Genomic DNA, 19,553 nt, shown 5'->3' with positions numbered 1-19,553 from the left:
CCCCCACTTCCCTGGCCTCCAGTAGGTTCAACCCTCCCAGGCAGTGCATGCAGGAAGTTGTGGGGAGTTTCTTCTTTACAGAGGCCGAGGGCCGTGCATTAAAATACACAGCCTTAGTTTTAGGCGGCATATTTGCCGGTTGCTTCTTCATCTGGACTGGTACCAGCTGTTGACGATGTTGGGCACTTTCCAAGGCCACGTGGCCTGTAAGGGGCCTTCCAAGCCGAGGGTGATGCCATCCTGGTTCAGGGATGGACCCGCTGGACTGGATCTTGCTCAGAGCCAGAATGCACCATTCTAGGGCACGCTCTTCAGTTTGCATTCCTGACCCTCTCTGCCTGTTGCTGTTGAATTCCACTCATTGTTTCCTGTTTTAAACGCCCCCCACCCCAACTCCCCAGCTCCACTCCATCCTGGAACCAACCCGATTCTCCATGCGATGCTTAATTAGGCTATGGAATTAATTGCCTCAGGTTGTTTTGACAGCCACTGGTATAAATGGTATTAAAAGGAGGTTGGGATAAATTCATGATGGAGACGCTGATCGGCAGCGCTTAGAAGTAATGAGGGGTTTTGGGGAAATTTTGTATTTGGTTAATTTGCCTAATTCTGCATCGGAAAGTTTTCAGTTTGCTTTGGAAAATATTCTGATGCCCTGGAGAGGAATGTGTTTTAACAGGTTTGTTTTACTTGTATTTAGTAAACAACAAAGCTTTAAAAATGAACCTTTTTTTTTTTGTCCCAATACATCACAAATATTTGAGCTTAAATATTTAAGGGAGAAATTAAAGTACACTTAGGGCATAATTCTTAGGGGGGGGGGAAGTCCTACAACCCCCAGCATGCCCCAGCAAGCATAACTGGGAGTTGTAGGACGCACCATTAATGTGATTTAAAGTTTGCGTTGTGTAGATTTTGTAATTAGACACTAGTGTGTATTTTCCTTACATAGTTTAGATTTAGAGGGGTGGGAAGCAACGGTAGGGCAAAGGTAGTTAAGACAACACACTAAACCATGGTTAGGCTTCTAACCCCTTTGTAGCAAATGGTTAGTGAGCGTGTTTAAACCATGGCTATGTAGCTACCATGGTGAGGAATGGTTCACATGACACGCTAAGCTCTTATGTTTATCTCAAAGTGCTTAACCACTGTGGATTAGCGTATCATCTGAACAGGGTTGTAATAAATACTTGTTAACACCCTAATACATTTTAGCAATCTGAAAAACTGCATGATTTGATGACAAACACGCATCTACAACGTTGTAGCTGCCAGCCTTACCTAATATTGTATGTGCAAATGGCATCTATTCATAGTTACTAATGAACTTACGTAATGTAACATTTTCCATGGTAAAATAAAGCAGTGGAAAGTTTCCATGAAAAATTCCACCCCACGTCGCTAGTGGTTAGTTTTGGTGGCTAATCGTGGGATTTAGCTGCTCAGAGTCAGTATAGCTCTGAGAAGCAGATGCTGGGAACAAGTCATAGAGGATGGCTACCTTACTCTGCTTGTGAAGCTCCCTAGAAGATCTGGCTGGCCTTTGTTGGACACAGGACTTGTGGGCTGCATGGTCAAATCATAACAATTCTTACATCCTTAAAATAAGGCGCTCTGCCACTGTTGGAGGGTTCATTTCAGACAGATGCAAAGAGTGCCGTGACAGCTGTACATATGGCTCAATTGCAATATTTAGTAGCCACAGGTGGCTAAATATACAGCTAATCAGAATTATGCATGGTGCGGAGAAAGTAGACCTACTAGAATCCTAGAACCCGGGGTCATCCCCTGAAGCTAAATGGTGGGAGATCCAAGGCAGACCAAAGGAAATACTTCTTCACACAGTGCATAGATAGACCGTCATGTTTGCTGCCTCAAGATGCGTGATGGCCAGCAACTGAGATAGTTTTTCAAGGGAATTAGATAAATCCATGAAGGATAAGGCTCTCAGTGGTTTCTAGTCATGATGGCTAAGTGCTACCATCAGAACCAGCGGCACGGCCCTGAATACCAGTTGCTGTGGAGCATGAGTGGTGGAGTCAAATGCCGTGCTTGTGGGCTGCCCAGAGGTGACTGGTTAGCCACTGTGTGTGAAACGGGATGCTAAAATAGAGAGGCTTTTAGACTGATCCAGCAAGTCTCCTCTAAGATTCTTATGACACCCCTTGCCCCAAGCCTGATTTCTGCTCAGAAGCCATCCATTCCTATGAAAAAAAGGAAGAGATCTCTTCCATCATTATGGGTGTGTGTGAAGTGAGCAGCCCCATTTCGTTGCTGCCGCTAACAGCAAAAATGTAAGTTTATTGTAGGGATTTCTGTTCTGCCTTCCTGAAACTAGCCGTGGCAGTATACCAAAAATTAATGAAATAAAATAAAAAGAAATAGTAATCAGAGAAGCACAATGAAAGCACTGTTAAGAACCATGGCCACGATTTAAAAAGCCAAGTGAAAAATGATGCAGCTTGACCCTGTTTCTGTACGCAGAGATCAGGTCGCAACTCCACAGGGAGTGCGTTGTAGAGTTTGGGAGCAGCATAGGAGAAGGCCCTTTCCTGTGTGCTTGAGAAGTGAGTTTTTGCACATTTTCTAAAGGGTGTCTTCTGCTGATCTTAATAACTGAGCAGGTTTGTGCCAATATAGGTAGTCCCTGAGATAGCCAGGTCCTTAGCCACTGAGTTTAGTTTACTCAGAAGACCTTCTGAGCTCAGTGGGGCTTACTCTAGCAAGTTAGGGCACAATCTTATGCATGTTTAGACCGTAAAAAAGTCCTACATTTCCCAGCATTCCCCAGCCAGGCTGCAGTGTAACCTGAATTGAATACTTTGGATTACTTGTAAAACAACTTTCCCTCCCACACCTGCCTCTGGTTCTGACAGTTGTTAGTGCAACAGACACCGCTGGAAGAAGGGAATCTGTGTACAAATCTGCTCTGGAGGGGTGGGGGAACTTTTTTTTAGCTCATGGGCCCAAGTTGCAAAATGTGAAAGGTCTCGGGGCCACGTTCCATTTGTGAGTGGGGCATTCACTACCACAAGATGTAGTGATGGCCACCAATTTGGATGGGTTTAAAAGGGGGGTGGGTGGATAAATTCCTGGAGGAGAAGGCTATCCATGGCTACTAGCCCTGATGGTTATGTGCTACCTACAGTATCCGAGGCAGTAAGCCTATGTAGACCAGTTGTTGGGGAACATGGGTGGGAGGGTGCTGTTGTACCATGCCCTGCTTTGTTGGTCCCTGGTCGACAGCTGGTTGGCCACTGTGTGAATAGAGTGCTGGGTTAGATGGACCCTTAAGCTGATCCAGCATGGCTCTTCTTACGTTCTTATGTGAAGATTATCATTTTAAGCTTACTCAGAAGTAAGCAGGACAAAGCTTCTGCCTGTTTGCTCACAAGTAAGCAGGACTGAATCACTCAGTAGCACTTTCCAATGGCATTCCAAATACTGAGCCCCTCTGCATGTTCACTCACAAGTAAACATGTCTCCTGCCCACAAAATGCATACCCTAATTCTGTGCAGCTGCTCTCCTGCCTGATACTTTGCAGGGTTTTTAAAGGCAATGAATCAGTGATCGGAGGTAGCAACAAAAGAAGTTTGTGGGCCGGATGGGGAACCCTCAGGGGTTTAGCTAGGGTGACCATATGAAAAGGAGGACAGGGCTCCTGTATCTTTAACAGTTGTATTGAAACGGGAATTTCAGCAGGTGTCATTTGTATATATGGGGAACCTGGTGAAATTTCCTCTTCATCACAACAGTTAAATCTGCAGGTGCCCTGCCCTCTTTTAAATCTGGTCACAGTATAGCTGCAGTATAGCTCCTGCAGCTTTAACTGTGGTGATGAAGAGGAAATTTCACCAGGTGCGACATGCATACAAATGACACCTGCTGAAATTCCCTTTTCTATGCAACTATTAAAGATACAGGTGCCCTGTCCTCCTTTTCATATGGTCACCTTAGTTTAGCCAACCCATAAGCTGGAGACCTCCTCATCCATGGGTTGGGGGATCCTCTGGAGCAGAATTGGAGGAGGAGAGGAAGAGGAAGTCCTGTTGTGCAAACAGAAGTCCGCTTGTGTGACGTTGGATGGAACCCAATGTTGTGATGTCCGTTGTGATACATCGAAATTATGTGTTAAATATGAAAAGTCACTTTTGAAACCAAACACTCCATGAGGAGAAATCCTAGGATGCTGCCAACCTAATGCTTTTCTGAGCACTTGTGATTACTGAGCTCAGAGAAGCCCAGATAGGAAATGACTTTGTAGATGGATTTTCCTTTTGAAGGCGGACAGCTGGCAGGCAGGAACTGCCATGGGCTCATTATATTGGCGCTCATTGACCTGCAAAAGTGCCTCCTGAAACAGCTGTACCTGGGACCTACCATGCTACAGAGACCTCCAAGGATAATGAGGATTAACTAAAAACCAAATTTATGAAAGGACCTAATCCCAGTAGTCACATGATGCCCCCTTCACATGATTCATGCCCTTGTCAGAGCTGGTGGATCAGGACATACATCTCATCTCTCCAGTGGCTGAGTCACAAAGGATGTAGGGTAGGGTAGTTTGCTTGTTTGATCATTCATTCATTCATTCATTCATTCAAGAGTCTCCCTACAGCTGAAGCTCTCAAGTCAACATACATAATAAAACACACACAAATACAATTAAAGCCAATGATCAAATGCGCTAAAAGTTCATTTTAAAATGTTTAAAAATCAGCAACCACTATTCGAAATAATTTAAAAAGGAGAGATAAATATCCAACCACCTGAACACATGGCAAAAGACAATTTTAAAATGCAGCATTAAACATATCATGAAAAGTAAAGCAAGCATCAGTTTTAAAAAAAAATCATTTAAAAGGTCTGGCAAAATAAAAAACTCTTTGCTAGGGCAGAAAAGGCAACAAAGTAGGTGCCAGGCAGAACTCTCCAGGGAGGGTCTTCCAAAATTTGTCTCCCTACCCCAAAATGTCTGCTCATGAGTTGCCACCCACTGAATGAGGGGTTCTAGAAAGGCTTTCCCCATAACGAGGATGATCAGGGGCCCTATGAGGAGAGACTGAAAGAACTGGGCATGTTTAGCCTGGAGAAGAGAAGATTGAGGGGAGACATGATAGCACTCTTCAAATACTTTGAAAGGTTGTTACACAGAGGAGGGCCAGGATCTCTTCTCGATCCTCCTAGAGTGCAGGACATGGAATAACGGGCTCAAGTTACAGGAAGCCAGATTCCAGCTAGACATCAGGAAAAACTTCCTGACTGTTAGAGCAGTATGACAATGGAACCAGTTACCCAGAGAGGTTGTGGGCTTTCCCACACTAGAGGCATTCAAGAGGCATCTGGCAGGGATGCTTTGAGGTGGATTCCTGCATTGAGCAGGGTTGGACTCGATGGCCTTAAATGCCCCTTCCAACTCTACTATTCTATGACTCTAAAATCCTATGACATGCTATGTGGATAGATTTTTTTTTTAAAGAGTAGAATTAAATCTGAGTCCCCACCTGCAGCTTGGAATGGTACAGTCAAAGCACAGGTGTACCATTTCCTCTGCTGTTTTCTAAGAAGTAGGCCAAACTATCATACTGCAATAAGGTGCCAAGTTCAGGTACAGATTTTGTATGTGCTGCTACCAGTGAGAGCCAGTGTGGTGCAGTGTAGTGGTTAGATTGTTGGACTGGGACTCAGGAAATCGTGGTTTTAGTTCCCATTTGGCCATGAAGCTCACTGGGTGACTTTGGGCCAGGCACTGGCTCTCAGCCCAACCTACCTCACAGGGTTGTTGTGAGGATAAAATGGAGAGGAGGATCATGTAAGCTGCGTTGAGTTTCTTGAAGGAGGAAAAAAGACAGGATATAAATGCAATAAGTAAATAATAATAAATCAATAGTACGCACCACAACAGACCTTATTGTACCATGCCTTGGGTGCCTTTGAGCAGAGAGTCCTGCTCATAAATTACGATTAATCAAATGGCTTCTTACAGTGAGAAAGCAGATACTGTGCTTATTCAATTGGTGCATTTTCCCCTATGCCTGTTCCATCGTTGCAGCTATTAAAGCGATCTCTTGTCTTGCAAGCTTCAGATTTAATTTTCCCTTTTTGTCCCCAGTCTCGCAGTGTGGATAAGCAGCACGCTGTCCTCAACTATGACAAGGAGAAAGATGAGCACTGGGTGAAGGATTTGGGAAGCTTAAATGGGGTAAGTCATGAATTTAGCAACCAAATAAGTTGCATTGCGTGTGCATTCCTGTGCCTGTGTGTTTTTCATTTACTTTGCTGAGAGTGGACTGGAGATGTACGTTGGAGGAGAAGGAGGATGAAGCATCTGTAGGTACATGAAATACGTAGTATGCAGCTGACCCTCTCTTTATTATTTACTTACAAGTGACAGTGCAGGGCCCCAATCCAGACTGGAAAACCTTCTCACCTGCTGCTGGTTTTCCAAAATTCCCCCTCCACGAGAGCTAAGCAAAGAAAAAGGCCTCCATTTGCATCAATGAGTTTGAATTTTGGAAACCAAGCAGCTGGGGGCAGGGGGAGGGTTAGATCCTACCTATGTGTGGTGGTTGTGATCCAGATTGACATCCTGTGCATTTACTTACGAGTAAAAAAGAAAGAAAGCTAGACGAGGGGGGTGAAGGGCGACGATCTCGCGATTTTATGATCATGAGATCGTTGCCCTGGTCTGCAGGCGGTGTGCGACATCGCGGCCGCCATTTTGGATTTGGATTTTGAAAGGAAAATGAGCGCAGGAGTACTCGTCTGAAAAATGTAAGTTTTTTTAAAACCCCCCCCCCCCAAATCCCTGGGATATCGCCCTGTCTAGCTATGCCCTAGGTTAGCTTTGTATCGAACGTCTTGTGTAGTTCAGGGGTTGGAAACCTCAGGCCTGGGGCCAAATAGCAAACCTTCACCCCATTCTTCCCAACCACCAATCATTGGGTGTTTTCCCAGCTGTTGTGCAGCTTTTCCCCATTCTAAAAGCTTGCCTTTGCTAAGGTTTAGTTACAGGCAGTAAGAGATTTAACGCTAAAACATGCCGGCATTTTTTGTATTTTTGGCCCCGCCTCTCTTTCATTTGGCCCTGCCCTTTTGGCCACACCCACCACTGGAATGCAGCCCCTGAGAGCTTATCCGAAATGGAATGGAAGAGGTTCCCCACCCCTGGTTCAGTTTGACCCTGAGTGGGGGGTAGGTCAGTAGGGTTGGTTGCATGAAGGAAGATGCTCACGTTGGGAGTGTCTTGGGGTGGAATCCTGGGCCAGATGGATGGGCTGTAGCCTTGCCCACACCTCCAAAAGGTCCTTTGCAGTGATTGGTTAGGCCAAGGGTGGGGTATGTGTGGCTCCCCAGATGCTAGTGGATTGCATTTCCCATCAGCCCTAGCCAGAACAGCCAGTGGTGAGGGATGGTGGGAGTTGTAGTCCATCAGCTACATGTTCCCCACCTCTGGGTTAGACAGGTCAGAGGTTTGGTTTAGATTATCTCCTTATCTGAGGTCCTGTTCAGTCAACAAAGGTCTGAAAGGAAGCCTTCAGATTGGTAGCCATGCTGATGAGGGTTGGTGTGTATTCACTTGGAGGTTGCTAAACTGTGGATTAGGAGGGCAAGACTCTAATCGAAACCGCTTCCCCACTTGTTACCCAAGTCTGATGCTATGTCTCTGACTGCTTTGCTGGATGTGCTGCATTAGCTCTGTGGGGAGGTAACATTTAAGCCTCAGTTGTTTTCCTTCAGCATTCATCTGAATAGTCCTAAAAGATGTTTAAGGATTGACCAGACAAATCCGAACGTAGAACCGGTGTTTGAAGCTGGTTTGCAAGCCATGGTTTGTGTTGGCTGTGATGAAGCATCATATCTGCATTGAGTCATGATTAGTTTGCTTTAAAGGTGACTATCCATTCTTAGGTGTCCTAAGACACACTTTCCATGGTTTTGTCCCCTTCTGTGGTTCTGTGAGGCTTGCAGGAAAAGCTGGTAGCATCTGATGACAGACAGAACAAGGCAAGGAGAAAACAGGACCTTGGATAGCTCCAAGTGTTCCTGCTGACTTTACCAGTCTCCCAACACAGCAGGAGGAGGATGTTGTCTCAGCAGGGAGCTAAAGCCCACTGGAGCCTTATGTAGGACGACAAGACTTGTTGTGTGGTCAGTTCCGCCCCCTCTTGACCTTCACCTGATTTTGTAACCTGAGATTTCTCAGAGGCTGGGGAGGTGGAAGTTCTTCCAGGAACTATGAATAAGGCACAGACTGTCCTACTCTTGAGAAAGTAGCCTGTGCCTCATCCTCATCACAATCCTCTGCTGCACCCTGGAAGATCCGAGGGACAAATTAGTCCAGCAAGTCTTTCGCAGCCCCACCTGGAGATCCTGGGGATTAAACCTGGAACATTTTGCATGCAAAGCACGTGCTCTACCACTGAGCTTCAGACCTTTCCCACGGAAAGGTCAGTGCTTGAAGTGAATTGCCTTATCTCCTTGTGGCACGGTCAGGAGGTTTATTCCATAAAGTGCTAGAGTCCCTTCACACCTGCTCTCTGCAGGTGGAGAGAGTGGATTATGACTCTGGGCTTTTAATTAGTATATTTATAGATATCTCTCTAGTTCCAGTTAGATGCTGCCGATCCACACTGTGGCTCAGCTTGTGTTAACGTGTTTGGTTTCATTGGCAGTTTCATTTGTGTAACGTTTTGCATTTATATTGTCTTTTGCTATATCATGTCTATGGAGCGTTCTGGCAGGTAGATAGGTGATGAAATAAATAACAGCATTGAATAATTTTGTGTGTGAGAGAGAATGCATGAGGGAGTAATTCCACTTGAAGTTTCATCACTAAATTAATAAGCCTGGGCTCCCATTAAAAGAGGGTGTCTTGCAGGAGAAAAGGGCTTTTACCAAGAGTTGAATGGCAATTTCCCCAGTTAGAATAAATGCTTGGAGATATTGTTGCTATTGTTATAACTTCAGCTATAGGGCGGTATATAAATGCAATAAATAAATAAATAAATATTCATAGGCAGCTGCCACAATGTTGCACAGGCGCGCGCGCGCGCACACACACACACACACACACACACACGTTACTTCCTTGCTAAGAAAGAACGTGGCTTTACACATTCAGGATGGAGCTGGGGACTAGGAACTGCGTAAAGGGAGAGGGCCTTTTCAGTGGTGGCCCCCCAATTATGGAATGATCTCCCCGACGAGGCTCGCCTGGTGCCAACATTGCTATCTTTTCGGCGCCAGGTCAAAGACTTTTCTCCCAGGCAGTTAACAACATATGCTGAGTTTTTTGACTGACCCTAGAATAGTTGTTTTAAATGGATATTGTTGTTTTAATGCTTTTGATGGTTTTATTTTTTTGTATATTTGTTTTTAATGTTCACAGTTTAAAACTTTTGTAAACCGCCCAGAGAGCTTCAGCTATGGGGCGGTATATAAATATAATATAATAAATAAATAAATAAATCTGACTGAGGACTTGTGTACTTGAAATACAAGTATTTGATGTTGCTTGCAAAACCACTGAGTCATATTTAAATGTGTGGATGTCACCTTCACCCTTGTCCAGGATGTTTCCTGGGCCACGGTAAGCCGTGGAGTGGTAGAAGGAAAACACTGAAACTTGCTCTTTCTAGACTGACCGTTAGGTCTTTGTTTTCACACCCTGTGGGTGCCACGTAAGCTTATTCATACTCCTTAGGATAACCATTTCCTCTCTTACATACACTCTTTCTGTAGCATATTCATCATTTGCTGGTTACAAGGTTTAAATGATGACTGGCATGTGTCCTAGAGAAGCCTATGGGATTGGGGGACACTTTTGAGGTGGGCTGTGGCGTAGTGGTAAAACACATGACTTGTATGCAGAAGGCCCCAGGTTCAATCCCTGGCATCTCCAGGTAGGGTTGGGATAGACTCTTGCCTGAAACTCTGGAGAACCTCTGCTGGTCCAAGTAGACAATACTGAGCCAAATGAAACCATGATCTGACTCGGTAGCCCATTGTGAAAGAAGCATTACTAATATAACACACAGGTAAAGCGATATGGTTTGGGAATAGAAATGGTTTTGGTTTTATTGCTGGATGACCTTGGCCGGGCAATAGATGGGAAGCGTGTCCCTCTTGATTTCCTTGGACCTATTTATTTATTTAAAACGTTTATATACCGCCCTATATCAATAAGATATGGCCCTGTTAAGACAAAATGCGAAACTATGATGGATAAGCATTTTGCGCTAAACATTATGGCTTAGCGTGTCATGTGAACCATTCCTAATCATGGTGGCTACATAACCATGGTTTAAACACGCTCACTAACCACTTGCTGGGAAAGGGTTAGCAGTCTAATCATGGCTTAAGTGTGTTGCCTGAACCGGCCCAATGGCTGCGTTCAAACATAATGCTAAGCCATAGAATCATAGAATCATAGAATAGCAAAGTTGGAAGGGGCCTACAAGGCCATCGAATCCAACCCCCTGCTCAATGCAGGAATCCATCCTAAAGCATCCCCGAAAGATGCTTGTCCAGCTGTTTCTTGAAGGCCTCTAGTGTGGGAGAGGCCACAACCTCACCAGGCAACTGATTCCATTGTCATACTGCTCTAACAGTCAGGGAGTTTTTTCCTGATGTCCAGCTGGAATCTGGCTTCCTTTAACTTGATCCCGTTATTCCGTGTCCTGCACTCTGGGAGGATCGAGAAGAAATCCTGGCCCTCCTCTGTGTGACAACCTTTTAAGTATTTGAGGAGTGCTATCATGTCTCCCTTCAATCTTCTCTTCTCCAGGCTAAACATGCCCAGTTCTTTCAGACTCTCTTCATAGGGCTTTGTTTCCAGACCCCTGATCATCCTGGTTGCCCTCTTCTGAACACGCTCCAGCTTGTCTGCGTCCTTCTTGAATTGTGGTTTATGTGGTTTATCTATATATTGTGGTTTATCTATATAGTTTATGTTAACCATGGTTTGTTTCTTTAGCTAAAAGGTGTCTTGCAGAAGAGCAAGCAAACCATGACTTATTTTCCCTATTTCTGGTTCGTTTCTCTTCCCACCCATTTTGCCAACCTTCCGAGTGTTTTTTATTTTTAGGCTGCTCTTGCTGGGTGCTTCTGTTTATGGGTGGACAGGAGAAGTCAGGAGAAATGAGCCAGCGATAAACCCTTGGGCCATGACAAAATAGTTCAAACGATCCAAAGGTGTCCTGGTGCAGAGAACGCATTCTGCTTTGCTTTGAGTTTGGCGCCTCCCCACCAGCCCATCCTTAAAATTGTTTGGCTCAAACAAGGTCACATCTGAATTGCCTCTGTGAAAACCTGGCAACAAAGGCTGAAAATAATTTCTTGTCCGTTTGCTGTGCAAGCCCCATCTGCGAAAGATGGATCGTGCTCAGCATTTCCCAATACCGGCTTCCGGTCCAAGCGCAGCTGTAAGTGGCTCCGGTTTTTCAGCATGCCAGCACATGTTTGCAATTGATCCGCATTTTGGAGTCAATATTAAGAAGAAGGAGCTCTTTATTGTGTGTGCACGTTGTTGGAAGAATACACTCTTGGACAGCCTTTCTCAACCTGGGGCGCTCCAGATGTGTTGGACTGCATCTCCCAGAATGCCCCAGCCAGCAGAGCTGGCTGGGGCATTCTGGGAGTTGTAGTCCAACACATCTGGAGCGCGTCAGGTTGAGAAAGGCTGCTCTTGGAGGAGAGATCTGCCTTGCAATTTAGGTGCCTCAGTTCTTTGCTACAGATCTTCTGCAGGGACTTGGGCTAATTACTTTAGAAACAACAACAATGTCAGATTTATTGTGTCTTAGCAAATTGCCATTATACACAAAACTTTAGAAACTGTAAGGATGCATCATAGCCAGAGGGGGGCAATTTGGGACACCCCACCCCACCCAGATACTATCCAGGATAGCCAATGGTGAGGGTTGGTAAGAGTTGTAGACCAAAACATCTGGAGGGCCACAAGTTGCCCACCCCTGATCTAGACACATACGATTTGAATTGGGAGCCTGCTGTGAAACGTCAGTTCCCTTCTTTTGGTGAGACATTCAGCCTTGTAGCTCATCAATGCAGATTGACTGGCCTGTGTGACAATCACAAAGTCATCCCTCCCCCAGCAGTTATTCAGCAGAGTGTGTGTGCTAAACAAACTTATAATTCGATAAAAGGCGGAGAGTTTGGACTCCAAATTCTAACAGCATCAACCACCTCTCTTTTCTCGCTCATGGTGGTTTTTCTAGATGGACTTGCCAACTCATGCTGTCCTTTACTGATTCAGGAATTTCCTAACTATTTCCTGACTATTATTAGCTTCACCTGGCACCGGAAAGAGCACAAGGTAGGTGCCAGGCGAACCTCTTTAGGGAGCTCATTCCATAGCCGTGGTTATAGGGAGCTCATTCCATAGCAGAACAGGAGAATGTTAGGAGCTGCCCCTTTATAAAAATCAGCAACTCTGCTAACTTCTGGCACTGTGTCAGTGGAGGGGAAGACACGGCGCCCCTCCTGACTCTTAAAAACTTGCAGGGTGACCAGGTTTGTTCTCCTCTTGCCATTTTCCTAGCCTGCCTCTCCGGGCCAGCCTAAGACATTTTGCTGCTTGAAGCAAAGGACAAGATGGCAACCCGCCCCGCTCTTGTATTCCATCTATGGAAGCAGACAGGACTAGTAGTCAAATCTTCCATGGTGAGGGGACAACATCTTCTACCTCACCTGAGGGACAGCAGGACAGCTTAGGGGATGCAGGCTAGGCCAGGTGGAACACACTGAGTGGGCCGCCATTGCTGCCCTATACTCACCACCCATCCTCTGCTGCCTGAGGCAACTGCCTCACTCTGCCTCACGGTAGGGCCGGCCTTGCTGCCCTTTCTCAAGCTCAGAATGGAAGTCAGCCTTCCAAATGAGTTGTCTGTGCTTTTGTGGCGTTTGTCTTTGTTATCTTTGTGGGGCCTCTGAGAGGTTTAATTTTAACCGCTTGGGTCTTGCGCACCAGGCTGAAGTCGGAGAACACCGTGCTCCTTATTCAGAGCAAACATGTCTGCTAGACAGCGGCCACTATCTAGCATAGTTGGCTTATCAAACTGCAGAGTGTTTCTGGCTGGAATGTCGAGGAGGATAAAGCACTTGGAGATTTTCTTGACTGCACTGCACACATTTATTTATATTAATTTTTACATTTATATTTATTTCTTCCTCGCAAGGAGCCCAGGGTGGCTAACAGCTCATATAAAAACAATACAGCACATCATAACTCTAAAATTACAAATACACAATAAAATACAATAAAAACATCAGTATAGCACCAGAAAACACATAAAACACTTGCTTCTATCCTAAAAGCTTGTACAATTAAATACATCTTTAACTGATGCCTGAGTGACAACAGTGCGGGGATGGCCAACTTTGGGAGGTCTGGAAGTGATTTTTATTTATTTATTACATTTTAATACTGCCCGTCAGCCGAAGCTCTCTGGGCAGTGCACAGTTAAAAACCCTAAAATACAAGTATAAATTTAAAACATTAAAAGTTTAAAAGGCAATATAAAACGAGCTACATTAAAGACCAGGGAAAGCCTGTGTAAAATGGTATGTCTTCAAGAGACGTTTAAAAGATATATTTTCCGACTCCTGACCCACATGAGGGAGAGTCCTCCAGAAGGTGGGGGCTGCCACAGAGAAGGCTCTGCCGCCGAGGTTCTACATGGCGGCATTCTGTTCTTCTTGGAATGGCCAGTAGGGCCTCCTCTGAGGATCGTAGTTGTCGTCTGGGTGTATATAAGGGAAGGCCATCAGCTAGGTATCCTGGTCCCAAGTTGCCCCCTGGACCCCCACAGATGCGAAAACAAGGGGGGAAATAATAAAATAAAATAACTAAACAAAATGGCACCTGTGGCTCCTACAGAGCACCCAAAGGATGAAAATTAGCTATGTTTGACGCTTTAGGCACTCCGTAGGAACTCCAGACACCATTATTGGGGTAGGGGCTGAACTAGGGGACTGTGGGGGTGACAAACATAGAGTAGTTACCAGGTGAGCCTCCCCTCGGGAAGGAATTCTGTAAATGGGGTGCCATCACTGAGAAGGTCCTTTCCACCTGCCTCACGTTTTACACTGGGGACTTCAAAGTAGGGGCCCTAATATCAATGCATGGACCAGTAGAGGCTGATGGCTCTGGTGTCAGTGGGGTGATGAATCTGCTTCGGGTTTCATCCAGAACCAGTCAGAACTCATAAGCACCTTGGATGGCTCCTTTAAAGTTCTGATTGATTGAACCCCAGAGTGGATTCACCTCCCCACTGACATCAGAGGCACCAACATCCGCTGTCTGACACTTCTGTCCGGCTTTAAGGACAGGGTGAAAGAGTTTTGATAGTGCCTGAAGCCCTTTTCAGTAGCAGGGTCCGAGTGTGCAGGATGCATAGCAAGGGAGGAGGCAGTGGATGCTTAGCAAGTGGGTAGACGTCTAGGCAGGTGACTTTCTCAGGCTAAATAGTTGTTGCTGCTGCTGCTGCATAAACTCACCCTTCTTGCTTCCATCTCTCTCCTGCCCACAGTGTCTTTTTTAAAAAGTTACTAAACATTTGAATGAATAGTATCTGTCAGGAATGCTTTAAGGTAGATTCCTGCATTGAGCAGGGGATTGGACTGGATGGCCTTATGGACCCCTTCCAACTCTACGATTCTATGATATAGGCATCGCTTGTGTATGGATAAATACATGGATATTTTGTCTGCTTTTCTTGAAGCTTACTCATAATCTCCTGGTTTTTTTAAAAAATGTTGTATTTAATGGAACATCCATATTTCTATGCATGTCACTTCTTGTCTTTTTCTTGTTTCCCTCCCCTTTCATGATTCATTTCGTTTTGTTAAAATCACAATAAAAACATGAATTGAGAACTTGTTGCATTTAATGACACATTGTCCTTCTTTTCCGTAGACTTTTGTGAACGACGTACGGATTCCCGACCAGAAATACATCACGCTAAAACTGAACGACGTGATACGCTTCGGCTATGATATCCTTTGGGACCTGCCCTACAGGCAGAATTGCATGTAGTCTTCAAATGATCATTTTAAAAAAGGAAATCAGGAGGGTACCCAGTTGGGGAAAGTTCTTCGAAGCCTTACTTGGACTGCTATCTCTTAGTTCTACCTCTGAATTTCCTGCACGGAGAAGGGAGTTGGACTTAGATGGCCTGGTACACTGGTCTTCAACTAGTCCAGACCTTGTACTCCCTACCTGCAGCGTGGGACCCATGTACACAATTTTCTCCATGCCCAACATGGTGGCAACAGCTTTGCCACGAGCCATCTGGACTGATCTTAAAGTCCACTGGCCTAGAAACCCCTCTCCACCTCTCTGATTCTATACCTATGTAGCAGAATGTGGTATGGTCTACCAGTGTAAATGTTCTAGGTCTATTTAGGCCAGCAGTCATGTTTCCAGTAATGAAGATGCAAAGGTGAGTGAGCATCCAAGGTGAACCAAAACAGAGAGAACCGTCTCAGGATGCTGCAAAAGTTTCTATTGATGAAAAGCCCCGACTTTACACCAGTAAAATCTTTTTACAGCGTCCTAGGGTTACTCTTTTCTTTTTGTTTCCAGTGGTGGACAGCTGTTTGGGGTGTAGCTCAGTGACAGAGCAATGCTGTTGTATACAGAACTTCCCAGGTTCCATCCCTGAACCTGGGACATTCTGTAGGGTTAAAATGACAAAGTGGCAGGTGTTGGGCAAAAGGCTTTAGAGAACTGCTGCCAGTCCAGCGGACAGTACTGGCCTAGATGGGCAAATCGTCTGATTTGATAACAAGGCAGCTGTTTTGTGGTCATCCAGCATTTTGCTGAATCCATAAGGTCCGGGACTCTGCCTTCTTGTCTCCAGGGTCAGCTCTGGAATGCCATGCCTGCAAGAAATCTTGGGCTTGAGAGCTCCTTGGAGACCACATTACTTTGTGTTACGAGTGCAGATAATGCTGTAATCAACTCCTAAAAGACGCCTAGCAAGTTGTGCTAGGAACACAGCATGTGGGCAGATTGATTTCACAGCTGGAACCTTTGAAATAAGTGTGTGTGTGGGGGGGGGGAATAGCCATGATTTTGAGGGCCATTTGGAGACCACTTATTGCCAATTCTTTTGTTCGGACCTCTTATCTGTCTTTTGTTAAATGCAGTGGAGTCTGGTGGCTCCATTTTCAGTGGGGCGGTGAATGCACTCTGGGAATAACTCCTTTAGAGTTCTGACTGCAACCTGCAGCGGATTCCCCGTCCCACTGGCATTGGAGCCACTAGCCTCCACTCGTTAAATGTTGTCATGGTGTTATTTGTATCCTTCCCCCTTCTAATCCACTCCTTGTTTTCTTTTCATCTGTTTGCCATGTTTGTAGGCTGGAGGCAGGTGTGAGGACGGGGAATTATCTAGCGCAGGTTATGTTGGTACTGAGAATAGATCTGAGGATGCTAAACTTGGCTTGTCCCCATGATCTGAAAGACGCGGCCTTGTGTCAGGAGCACAGTGGGATCTATCTGGTGCGCGCAAATGTCCTGTACATTCCCCCATCACCCGCCCTCATTCTCATCGACCTTCTCTTGGTGTGAAAATCAGGTCACTGGTAAAGTCCTCTTGGTTAGTAAGGCATCGATTTTAACTCCCTTCCCAAATGATGTCATGATATGTACCCATTTCTCGCTCTCTTCTCTCCTCCCCCCCCCCGTTTCATCTCTTGCGTTCTCTGGAGATTCCAACACAGTGTTTTTAGAGTGCAAACCTGAGCATTAGTGTCGGATGTCCTTCGTTGGCAAGCCGCGTTTTTCTGTTTTCTTCTTGTTTTGAAGAAATTGCGGCATGGCTGGCATTTCAGTCGTGCTTGGCAACGGATGCAGATCTCTGAAATCCTTGTGTGCGTTCAGGTCATTGCACTGTGTGTACGTGTGTGTGTGTGAGAGAGAGAGAAAGCAAGAGAGAAAGAGGGAGGGGGGCAATGGGAATCTTTTGCTGAAAATAAACAAATGCAACCAAAATGATAGGTCTAATTCCTGCAGCCTGGTGCAATTTATTCCTTCCCTCTTTACTCTCCCACTGGCATTTTTTAAAGCATCCTGCCTGCCCCCTTCTCATGCGAGCTCTTTATAGTTCACACCGTCTTTCACATTGCCTGAGTCAGCAGTGTTCCCATGCAGAAGGGCACGCATCTGCTCCTTGCGACAAAACTAGCGGGTTTCCCCAACTGTGCCAAAACGTGGCCTGTCCTTGGTCTGTTAATGTAACGTTTCCAGTCCTTCCCTGCATTTTTAGACTCTTCCAAATGATCACCTCCTCCCCCGGCCCCCCGCTGCCTGTTTCTCACCCCACCTCTCCTGCCCTGTTGGCAAAACAGAAGCCGGCTCTCCTTGTGCAGCTGTAAATGTGACCTATGTAAATCCTAGCCGTTTTAAAATGATTCACTGCAGAGATAGCACTAAGCTCGTGCTATGATTCTCTACTGCAACCTGGTGCCCTTCAGATGCATTGGACTGCAAGTCCCAGCATCAGTGCTGGGACTCGTAGTCCATCACCTCTTGAGGGCACCAGGTTAGGGAAGGCTGTTCTGTGGAGCGTTATCTTGCGTTGTATGTTTGTCGCTGGGAATGTAAAGGTTGGCTGGTGGGTGCCGTAGATGCATTTCACACATCTAAGCCATGGCAGGGTTAAGCATTTTGAGCTAAACATTATGGCTTAGCATGTCATCTGAACCATTCCTAACTGTGGTGTCTACATAACCATGGTTTAAACACACTCACTAACCATTTCCTACAAAAGGGTTAGCGGCCTAACCATGGCTTAGCGTGTTGTCTGAACAGGCCCAGTGCAAATGCATTTGTGTTCCTGCCTGCTTGCTTTGTTCCAACACAGGTCTTCCATTGATTGCCCAGATGGTGTTTCCACGTTCCTGGGTTCATGATGGAGCTCTGAGCTTTCATTGGCTGTGTTCTCCATATTTCTCCCAACCCTGAGCTTTCTTTGGGCGGTCCTCTTTGTCCGTTGCTCTTGTTTTGACAAAACGGGGCAGCTTCTTCATCGCTTTTGCTGTATTTATTTATTTTTTATTTATTATTGCATTTATATCCTGCCTTTTTTCCTCCAAGGAGCCCAAGGTGGTGTACATAATCCTCCTCCTCTCCATTTTTATCCTCACAACAACAACCCTGTGAGGTAGGATGGGCTGAGAGTCTGTGACTGGCCCAAAGTCACTCAGTGGGTTTCCATGGCTGAGTGGGGACTAGAACCCAGATCTCCCGATTCCCAGTCCAACACTTTAGCCACTACGCCGCACTGGCGTAATGTCTAAATGTAAGTGTTCGTAATGTTTAATGATATTGCCATTTAGGATGTAAGTGCCGTGTAGATTTCCAATACAAGGTTGGTAAGTGGTTAATTCTGAAAGCCAGCATATATAGCAGGTGCGTTGAACCTCTTTCAGCCTGAGATGCAAATTCCATTTTGGAGAAGCTCTTTGGTCCATATTCCAGGTGTGTGTTTGTTTTTTTTTAAAAAATACCAGTATATTTTAGCTTAGAGCTCTTACCTGCTGGTAAGGACACCCCAGGAGAGGGATTTCAGCCTTTTCATATGGGAAAAAAATGGCACAGCACAAAAGACAGAAAGCCACCAAATGATTGCTAACTGGTGGAAAGGGAGTTGGGCCACAGGAATGGGGAACAGCCACCTGGGTATACCGAGAGGGCCGGATTTGCCGCCAGGTGGGCCGGATTTGACCACCTGGGCTGTGATTCTGCACCCCACATATAGAGAGAGCAATATCCCAAGGGAAAAAGAGCAAAGGTTCCCCAGGATTCCCTGATGGTAGCGCATGCTACAGCACACAGGCATGGAGGAATCTCAGAAGCATCTCTGTTGCTTAGAAAACATGATCCAATCCCAGAGCATGGATTGGCTGGGCAAAGGAGAAGTTGAGATGCCAAGAGACCCAGTTTGATGTAGTGGCTAAAGTGTTGGACTGGGAGTCAGGAGATCCGGGTTCCAGTCCCCACTCAGCCATGGAAATCCACTGGGTGACTTTGGGCCAGTCACAGACTCTCGGCTCAACCTACCACGCAGGGTTGTTGTGAGGATGAAATAAAGAGGAGGATTATGTGCGCCGCCTTGGGTTCCTTGGAGGAAAGAAGACGGGATATAAATGAAATAAATAAATAAATAAGAGAACATATTGATTTGGCGCTGTCACAATACCCAACCTGCCCATTTCTCTGTCAGCAGACCGATAAAGCAGGGGCTTGTCTATATGCTGTATAGACTCTGTAGTGGCTGTGCAGTTGCACCCTGTAGTTTATATGATGCAGCCACTAATTTGCAGCCACATCATGGTATTACCTGCAAAGCTGCACATTTTCAGTGTCCCGTTTTACCGCAGGTTTTCACTTTGCTCTGCTTAGTGAGCGTATTGAGTGCATACGCCTCACCTGGACACACCTCTGCGCATGTCCAAAGCGTTGCAGGAATGCAGGGTCAGCGGGAAAATACAGGGAAGGGGGAGAGACCCAGGGGAGTGTTCA

The 19,553-nt window shown here is 45.7% G+C and overlaps 1 protein-coding gene across 1 annotated transcript in view; it reads left to right on the top strand.

Annotated features, from left to right (window-relative positions):
• Positions 1 to 19,553, top strand: part of CEP170B (centrosomal protein 170B) — a 110,709-nt gene that overhangs the window by 17,483 nt on the left and 73,673 nt on the right. Inside the window, exons 3-4 of the mRNA XM_063118161.1 lie at positions 6,114 to 6,203; positions 14,940 to 15,018. Coding sequence (XP_062974231.1) covers positions 6,114 to 6,203; positions 14,940 to 15,018 — 169 coding nt within the window. The remainder of the gene's footprint in view (positions 1 to 6,113; positions 6,204 to 14,939; positions 15,019 to 19,553) is intronic.

This window comes from Elgaria multicarinata, chromosome 2 (genome assembly GCF_023053635.1).
Source record: "Elgaria multicarinata webbii isolate HBS135686 ecotype San Diego chromosome 2, rElgMul1.1.pri, whole genome shotgun sequence".
In the NCBI taxonomy this organism is placed as follows: Eukaryota; Metazoa; Chordata; class Lepidosauria; order Squamata; family Anguidae; genus Elgaria; species Elgaria multicarinata.
The sequence above is the reverse complement of the archived record's forward strand: the minus strand, read 5'-3'. Positions and strand labels throughout refer to the sequence as shown.